The sequence below is a fragment of the Berghia stephanieae genome, chromosome 6 (assembly GCF_034508935.2).
Source record: "Berghia stephanieae isolate SIO BIC M18660-M18661 chromosome 6, UCSD_Bste_1.3, whole genome shotgun sequence".
Lineage (NCBI taxonomy): Eukaryota > Metazoa > Mollusca > Gastropoda > Nudibranchia > Aeolidiidae > Berghia > Berghia stephanieae.
In genome coordinates, this window is record NC_088365.1 from 45,707,137 (window position 1) to 45,717,136 (window position 10,000).

General features: G+C 38.2%; 1 protein-coding gene across 1 annotated transcript in view; it reads right to left on the bottom strand.

Annotated features, from left to right (window-relative positions):
* The window catches only part of LOC144975118 (uncharacterized), a 124,488-nt gene that overhangs the window by 4,835 nt on the left and 109,653 nt on the right, over positions 1-10,000 (bottom strand). Inside the window, exon 7 of the mRNA XM_078918871.1 lies at positions 6,031-6,163. Within this exon, the coding sequence (XP_078774997.1) occupies positions 6,031-6,163 (133 nt within the window). The remainder of the gene's footprint in view (positions 1-6,030; positions 6,164-10,000) is intronic.

A 10,000-nucleotide genomic window follows, 5' to 3' on the forward strand; every position in this document is an offset into this window, starting at 1 on the left:
TCTCTCTCTCTCTCTCTCTCTCTCTCTCTCTCTCTCTCTCTGAAAAACCCGATGGCGGAACGCTTTAACTTAATGGACCATTGCAGGTATTGAACCGGCGGAGAAATTCAGAAAAAATAAATGGAGAACCACAAAGAGCCATGTCGAGTCTTGGCCAGTTTAACTGCCGGACTTTGGAAAAACACGTCTTTCAAAATTTGGCCAGAAAACTCATCCTTCAAATTTCGATCGATTTAAATAACCCTCATCTTGGCAAAAAAAAAAAACAAAAAAAAAAAAACAAAACAACTTTCAAATCTGGGACTTGTTGGAAGACTTCGTGAAGTCTAAGGTTTGAGAGTTTTTGCCAAGATGAGGTCATTTAAATCGATCGATATTTGAAGGACGAGTTTTTTGGCCAAATTTTTAAATACGAATTTTTCATATCCGGGAGTTTACTGGTAAAGTCGAATGATTTGGGGATTTGGCAGGACTTTGGGACCCAAAACAAAACAAAACAAAACAAAATATTAATTTATTATTCACACTTTATTTGTTGTTTGGTTGGAGGGATATATGACTGTTGTATATAAATCGCCTGAGTGTTATTGTTAAGTATAATAGTGGACATAATTCCTTAAAATGACTTGACGTACCGGGTCACAGATATTGTTGTCCCTAAATCTATCTGGTACGTTTCATCAACTGTTATAGTTATATCGTCAAGAAACTTTGCTTTTGACCCGACCTCCCCCCCTCTCCCTCCAATCTCTCTCTCTCTCTCTCTCTCTCTCTCTCTCTCTCTCTCTCTCTCCATCATCCCCCAGTTATTGTTGTCCCTAAACACAACTGGATGTTTAATTAACTTTCATATCTTCAAGAACTTTGCTTTTGACTAGATACCACCCTCTCTCTCTCTCTCTCTCTCTCTCTCTCTCTCTCACTCTCTCTCTATCTCTCTCTCTATCTGCCCCCCCCCCTTTTTTTTTTTAAAATATCGGTTCTGGTTTTATATCTGATAACAAACATTTAACAATTCAAAAGCCATGCTATATTAAAAGGACAACATTCGCGTTCCAGAGCCAACAGTTTAATTACACCCCTAAATTATCCACCCACCCCCCCTTTCCCCTTCTCCTTTCTATTCTTTACCACAATAATGTCATTTCACTTTCTAAGGTCAAAATCCTTACAGTTCAACCCCCCCCCCCCCCCTTACCCCGCCCATCCACCTAATAATATAATTATTTACAAGAACCTAGCCTTCTCATGTACATAATCATAAATGTTGTTTGTTAACTTGTTTACCTCTTGTGAATTGATTCCAGCCCTTGCCTATACATACATTGAATAAATAAATGTTTCTCAATTAAATACAGTGGACTTTGGTTAGCACGATATCCATTTATTGGATAAACTAACAAAAGAGCCGGTCGTTTTCGAACAAAATTAATATCGCCTTTCCTAAGGACACGTGAATATCGCATCTCCTACGGACATGTTAAGTGCTGATGTTGGTTTGAGACCCCTTGTAAAGCATTCTCAGCACATTTAGTTGATATCACCCTATATCAAAGCTAAAGGGGTCCCAATATAGCATAGTTGGTAGAGCATTTCACACACATATGACGTCAAGATGTTTTTTTTCTGACCCCCCTGTACATGGGGTGGCTGGGTCTGTTGGATCTGGCAGAACGTACTTTGCGATAAAACAGCGTCCTATCCTAAGGGCAACAAACAAAACTGCTAGGTCTGTTTCACGTTATGAGCACGTTTAGTGGATATTGCGTTCTATAAAAGCCAAATTATTATTATTATTATTATTATTTTTAATCGGTATATTTCTTTTTTGATAGTTCGAATGGGTTTTTTGGTTTTGGTTTGCGTGACTTTGATTGTTGCCGAATCGAATGAATTGGAGATTTATATCCTTGACCGTAAGGCCTTTCTTTGGTTCTGTCGAAGTCAGGGGGTTGTTGACTACATGTGTGTCGGCAGTACAGCTTGTATGAAACGTAAATAAAAGTGTCTTTTCATGATTACAATAATATGGCCGTTTTCAAAAAAGAATAGAATGAGAGAGAGAGAGAGAGAGAGAGAGAGAGAGAGAGAGAGAGAGGTGGGGGGGGGGGAGGAGAGAGAGAGATGGAAAAATATTGAGAGAGAGAAAGAGAGAGAAACAGGGAGAAAGAGAGAAAGAGAGAGAGAGAGAAAGAGAGAGAGAGAGAGGGGTGGGGGGGGGAGATAATGAGTAGGAGAGAGTAGGGAGAGAGAGAGAGAGAAAGAGAGAGATAAAGAGAAAGAGGGAGGGGAGAGAGGGGGAGGGAAAGGAGAGAGAGAGAGAGAGAGAGAGAGAGAGAGAGAGAGAGAGAGAGAGAGAGAGAGAGAGAGGAAAAGAGAGGGTGGGGGGGGGAGATAATGAGTAGGAGAGATTAGAGAGAGGGAGAGAGAGAGAAAGAGAGAGATAAAGAGAAAGAGGGAGGGCAGAGAGGGGGAGGGAGGGAGGGAGGGAGAGAGAGAGAAAGTGAGAGAGAGACAGATAGAGATAGAGAGAGAGGGAGAGAGAGAGAGAGAGAGAGAGAGAGAGAGAGAGAGAGGGAGACAGAGAGAAGATTTATCGGCTCACCAACTACAAAATTCAAAGTCACCACGACCTCGTGATTCACCCAACCGTGAACACACCAACCCCCGGAGGGCAGTGAAGGATGCGCAAAATGTCTTTTTCGCAATAAAAAATGCGCATTCATTATCCCCAACACAATGCACGAGTGATGTAATGAGAATATGAGGTGGGTTTTTATGTCCTTCGTTTGTCATTTTTATAGCGTTCCCTTAATTCCTACCCTGGTCATTAGTGTGAAATATGAATCATGGGTATTAGTTTCGCTTTGATTACATATATTATGGTCATTTACCTTCATCATCATCACCATCATCATCATCATCATCGTGATCATCATAATCATCATCATCATCATCATCATCGTGATCATCATAATCATCATGGTCTTTATCATCATCATCATCATCATCATCATCATCATCATCATCATCATCATCATAATCATCATGATCTTTGTCATCATCATCATCATCATCATCATCATCATCATCATCATCATCATCATCATCGTCGTCGTCGGCGTCATCGACATCATCATAGTTGTCGTTATCATCATTTTTTTATAGTCATGATTTTTATCATCATCAACATCGTCGTCGATATCATCATCAACATCATTAACATCATCATCATCAACACCACCATAATCGTTAATATCATCATCATAATCGCTGCTATTGGCGTCATTATCGTTTGATTTATTTCACTTATCACCATCCTCCTCCTCGTCATCATCATTATCATCATCATCATCATCATCATCATCATCGCCATCATCATCCTCGTCACCATCATTATCATCATGACCATCACCATTGTTAACCTTTGACATTTACACCGTGTAAACAGGAAGTTGTAATCTCTTTGTTTTGGATGTAACCGTAAGGAATGAATGCAAATGATCGATGCGGTCGTTATAACGGCGGTAGTGATGACACGACATAGCACTATACTACAGTGGTCGCCGCCTAATAACCCACCTCTTGGGGAACCACATTACTGGGGTTTTAAGCGGAGTGATTAGGCGAAAACACGAGGGGTGAATGGAAGAGAGAGAGAGAGAGAGAGAGAGAGAGAGAGAGAGAGAGAGAGAGAGAGAGAGAGAGAGAGAGAGAGAGAGAAAGCGATAGAGAGAGAGAAGGGGGGGGGGAGACGACGACGACGCTGAAACCGTTAAATGGCCTGAAAAAGTCTAAATTCTATTGCTATGCGGTCTTGTCGCATAATACTCGTCTTCAGATCTGAAGGTCCTGGGTTCGAGTCCCATTCTGGGCGACTCTCATTTGATTGAGTCCTTCGGGAAGTCCCACGATTGAACGTTTTTTTTTTAAATCGATCGATATTTGAAGGACGACTTTTCTAACTAATTTTTTTTAATCCGTGTCTTTCCAGAGTGGGAGTTCATGAGTTATTTGTTTTTAATCGTTTTTAAGGGTTTTACGGCGCTTGCAACACATTAAGGTTATATCAGCGCTAGTAAAAAGGAAAAAAATGGGATAGTAAAAAGTTATAGAATTACAGTTAAAGCACCCAAGAAAAAGTAAGAAAAAGGGAACTGGGAACAAATAGGGATAAGATGTAGATTCCAAGAGCATACCACCAATGTACTTAGTTTGAGATCACCTAAAAGTCTCATCCAGACACAAGCACAGGTCCCAACTAAGAGGAATACACTCAAATGTTTACCAATCATATAATATAATATGTAAACTCAACATAATACAATGCATAACAGAGAGATGATTTACAAGGAACAAAATATCATCTCCCAAAACTATAACTATACATTCGACTGCTTCCCACCCAGCCAAGGAGCTCCGGCAAGGATCAGGACAAAACTAAGTAATCTCATTCCAAGACAATGACAGGAAACAATTGGAAAACGGGTATGGGGGGATAGAAGACACAGCATGTACCTCCCTGCCCACTATGGGAGGTCAGGATCCCCACCCAGAGTTCACGAGTTAAATAGTAAAAAAAATAAAAAAATCGGTTACACCAAAATGGCGGGATATTCTAGGATGGGTTAATAGGCGATGACGACTGTATTTTGTACCAATAAAAAGACCACAGAATTGATCTCCGTGTGAATGGATGGACAGATGACCTGGACAATCGGCCTGATCTGTTGGCCATTAACATTAACATCGTCACAAGATTAACATTAGTATATATATATATATATATATATATATATATATATATATATATATATATATATATATATATATATGTATAGATAGTTCGAAGATGACGTCACTCGTGTCTTTGTTATTGTTTTTTGCCATCCGCGTTTATGAGTAATGCTCACTGAACTGTATTAACCTGACTACAACCGTTCATGGATACACACAGTTTTGTGTGTTGGTCCGTTATACTTCCGGATGGCAATGTTATGCGTTTCTTAGCCAAGCGCATACTATTATATATATATAATATATATATATATTATATATATATATATATATATATATATATATATATATATATATATATATATATAAAGACATGGACGAGGGGGACGAGAGAATTGCGTTGACATAATATGAAGCATTCTATAACGAAACAAAATCAAGGAAGGGGGTGGGAAGAGAGAGAAAGACAGAAAGAGAAAAAAACGATCGATCGATATATATATATATAGATAGATAGAGAGATAGATAGATAGATAGATAGATAGAGAGAGAGAGAGAGAGAGAGAGAGAGAGAGAGAGAGAGAGAGGGGGGGGGGGAGATTCTTGAAACTGAGAAAAGGAAAAGTATAAAATTTAAAAAAAAAAAAAACCTGCAACGCAAAGCAAATTAAATATATAACTAAAACAAAACAATATAAAAATAAAAGTATTGAAATGAGAACAGAGTAACAAATATGAGATGAATACAGTCATAAAAATATTAATTAAATAAAGTACTTCAGAATCTTTCCAGTTAAAATCTTTGTCATTCTCAAGGGCATTGTATTACCTTCTTATTATTTATTTGCTTAATTATATTTCACAAATTCATTAGGCTATGGCAATACCCAATGTAAATTTCCAGAAATGGATAAATAAAGTTTATCTTATCTTATCTTATCTTATTTCGTACAGTGGGGATAGCGTGGCTCAGCGGTACGGTCTTTGCTTCGTACCCGAAAGGTACCGAGTTCGATCACTCGCCGCTGCGCTGAGTGACCTTAAGCAAGTCATCTCTCGCCCTAGCTCAATTTGCGGCGCTGCAATGCGGCTGACGCCTGGGTTATTCCAGTCTTCCCTTGGAATAGACCCTAAAAACAAATTTCCCCAATGGGATGAATAAAGGGAATTTCTTTTTTTTTGTTTAAAAAAATTTATTTCGTACTTCGACGAAGCCATTGATCCAAATTTTGTGAATTTCCGAGATTGAATTGTTTTATGGTGTATTATATAGTACGGAGAATAAATTCTTACCCGATGGTTGTGATGGCCGGGCATAGTTCCCCTGCGATATTTGCTGCTTCAAGCTGACCAGCGAGTTGGACTCGAAGGGCATAGCACCGTACAGTAACGTGTACAGAATGACTCCCAGGGACCACACGTCAACCTGCAACATACAGGAATTAGAGATTGATTTCGATTAAAGACAATATTATTATACAGTAGACAAAAGAACCCACGATATCTGTGGAGAAATAAAGGCTATTAAAAAAACAAACAAAACAAAACAAAACAAAAACAAAAACAACAAAAAACAAAAAACAAAAACAAACTTGAGCGCAATATCCACTAAACGTGCTAAAAGCGCTTTACAAGGGGTCCGGGACCAACAGCAACACGTAACATGTAGAACGAGACATAACGCCTGTTAGGCGATATTACACCTTTTCCCGACAGACACAACGCTGTTGACGGCCAGGTACACGTTTTACTCATTGTGTGTGTGTATGTATATATATATATATATATATATATATATATATATATATATATATATATATATATATATATATATATATATATATAAACCTCGCCACTGAAAGAGTTTACATGATAAATAAGTTGACATGTGCCGACACCTTGACACAATAAAAAAGATACGAAAATAACTCCAATGCATGTTGTGTAAATACAAGACAAGACTTAATACAATGGCAGCTACACCTTCCCCCGCCCCCCTTCCCCAACCCCTTTCCTCTCATTGCCGTCATCCCATTTGTTAACCTACTTGAGCCAAACAAAACAAAAAAAAAAAAAAACAAAAAAAAAACGCTATCGTGCAATGAGAAAACCTCTTTTTAAAATTCATTCATTTTGATCAGAAAAACGTTTATCTCCTTCAAACATCCGACAATCAAAACAAGGTTCTACACGTCAAAAAAGTTGAGCTTACAGTTGAGCTTTTTATATAGCGCAATGTCCACTCTTTTTATATAGCGCAATGTCCACTCTTTTTATACAGCGCAATGTCCACTCTTTTTATATAGCGCAATGTCCACTAAACGTGCTCAAAGCGCTTTACAAGGGGTCCCCGACCAACAGCAACACTTAACATGTAGGACGAGACATGACTTCAGTGAAGTCCCAGGTTTGAGAGTCGTGGTGAAGTACCAGGTTTGAGAGTCGTGGTGAAGTACCAGGTTTGAGAGTCGTGGTGAAGTACCAGGTTTGAGAGTCGTGGTGAAGTCCCAGGTTTGAGAGTCGTGGTGAAGTCCCAGGTTTGAGAGTCGTGGTGAAGTACCAGGTTTGAGAGTCGTGGTGAAGTCCCAGGTTTGAGAGTCGTGAAGTCCCAGGTTTGAGAGTCGTAATGAAGTCCCAGGTTTGAGAGTCGTGGTGAAGTCCCAGGTTTGAGAATCGTGGTGAAGTACCAGGTTTGAGAGTCGTGGTGAAGTCCCAGGTTTGAGAGTCGTGGTGAAGTACCAGGTTTGAGAGTATTTGACGAGATGACGGTCACTTTAATCGATGGATACTTTGAAGAAACGAATTTTCTGGCCAAATTTCTTTTAAAGATTTGAATTTTTTTTTCTTTTTCTTTTTGCAGCGTAAGATAGACTAGAAGAGAGTTTTACAATAGGACAGACAGACAGACAGACAGACAGACAGACAGACAGACAGACAGGGGAAAGTTAAACAGTGTTTTTACATGGGCTGACAACTTGTTTGATTTGATCCATAATGTCAGGTCATCGTGATCCCATCCTTTCTTATTATTTCGTCTTCTCGCCCCCCCCCCCCTCCCCCCCCCCTCCTTTCTCTTTTTCCTGGGAGTTCTTAAAAATTGTTGACTGTGACGTAACGATTATAATTTATTGTTGGTGAAAATGTGTGTATGAATAAGCAGATCTTGGGTGTAAAAAATGAAAGGAAAAGAAAACAAAGACAAAACTAAATTAAGCAACCAAAAAAACCCCCAAAAAACAACCCCCCCACAAAAACAAAAAAACAAAAAACAAACAAACAAAAACCCCAACAAGAAACCAACAACAATTTATTTTTGTTTACATCCGTTACCCACCACTGCAAACAATACAGGCCACAAGCAAACGGGTTCAAAGAACGAACAAAAAAGTTGTTCCCAGCATTATGTCATGTCTTTAGTGTCTGTCTTAGAAAACTGAAAAATCTCACCCCCCATATATAACATAATAATATAATATTATATCTGTATAGGATTCTCTGTCCCCAGATGTAAAAAACACTAACATAAACGGCAAAGACATCAAAGAACGACAACGCAACCGACACTACGGCTTCACCGGAAAAAACAAAACAAACCATGATAACAACTCATTAAAAATATTTTTTAAAAAACCTTATCTAAGTATATTCGCAATTATAGCATCAAAAGATCAATGACAATTTCAACACAAAAGCAATAGTGTTGAATGTTTTTTCAACAAAAAAAACATCAAACAAATAAAAAAAAAAACACACACACACACACAAAAACAAAAAAAAAAAAAACTACCAAAAAACAAAACGGTCAACCAAAATAAAAAAAATTCATACAAAAACAAACAAACAAAACCAAAGCTGGGCCTATATTAAGGACAATGTCCACTAAATGTGCTCAAAGTGCATACAAGGGGTCTAAAGCCGCATCAACACTTAACATGCGCTTGTCTGTTAGGAGAGAGAGAGAGAGAGAGAGAGAGAGAGAGAGAGAGAGAGAGAGAGAGAGAGAGAGAGAGAGAGAGAGAGAGAGAGAGAGAGAGAGAGAGAGACAGAGAGAGAGAGGTAGAGAGAGAGGTAGAGAAATAGATAGATAAATAGACAGAGAGATGGATACATAGATATATAGATAGATAGAGAGATGTATAGTCAAACTGCTACACACCAACATCAAACGTGACTAATGACCTTGTATTTTTATTTAACCAACAAGAAATTGCTCGGCCCCAACACGATTTCCATGTTTCATGAATGGACCACTAGGTCGATTAGCTTTATCTTGATATATATATATATATATATATATATATATATATATATATATATATATATATATATAATATATATATATATATATATATAATAGATAGATAGATAGATAGATAGATAGATAGATAGATAGATAGATAGATAGATAGATAGATAGATAGATAGATAGATAGATGGATGGATGGATGGATGGATGGATGGATGGATGGATGGATGGATGGATGGATGGATGGATGGATAGATAGATAGATAGATGGATGGATAGATGGATGGATGGATGGATGGATGAATGAATGGATGGATGGATGAATGGATGGATGGATGGATGGATGGATGGATGGATGGATAGATAGATAGATAGATAGATAGATAGATGGATGGATGGATGGATGAATGGATGGATGGATGGATGGATGGATGGATGGATAGATAGATAGATAGATAGATAGATAGATAGATAGATGGATAGATGATGGATAGATAGATAGATAGATAGATAGATAGATAGATAGATAGACCGATAGATAGATGGATAGATGGATAGATAGATAGATAGATAGATAGATAGATAGATAGATAGATAGATAGATGTGTTGTCAAACTACTACTACACACCAACCCCAAACGTGACTAATGACCTTGTAACACGATTTCCATGTTTAATGAATGGACCACCACTCGATTCGTGCTTGATTGGCTTTATCCTGATTTATGACATATCCAGTTTTCAAATCAAGAGTGAGTCGCAGTGACCAACCCTCCTTTAACAAGAAATGTTTTTTCTTCCTTTCGTTCTATACTTCTCCTCCTCCTCCTCCTCCTCCTCCTCCTCATCCTCTTCTTCTTCTTCTTCTTCTTCTTCTTCTTCTTCTTCTTCTTCTTCTTCTTCTTCTTCTTCTTCTTCTTCTTCTTCTTCTTCTTCTTCTTCTTCCTCCTCCTCATCCTCCTTCTTCTCCTTTATTTAACATCATATTTTCTCACGATACCAATACAGACCACCGTG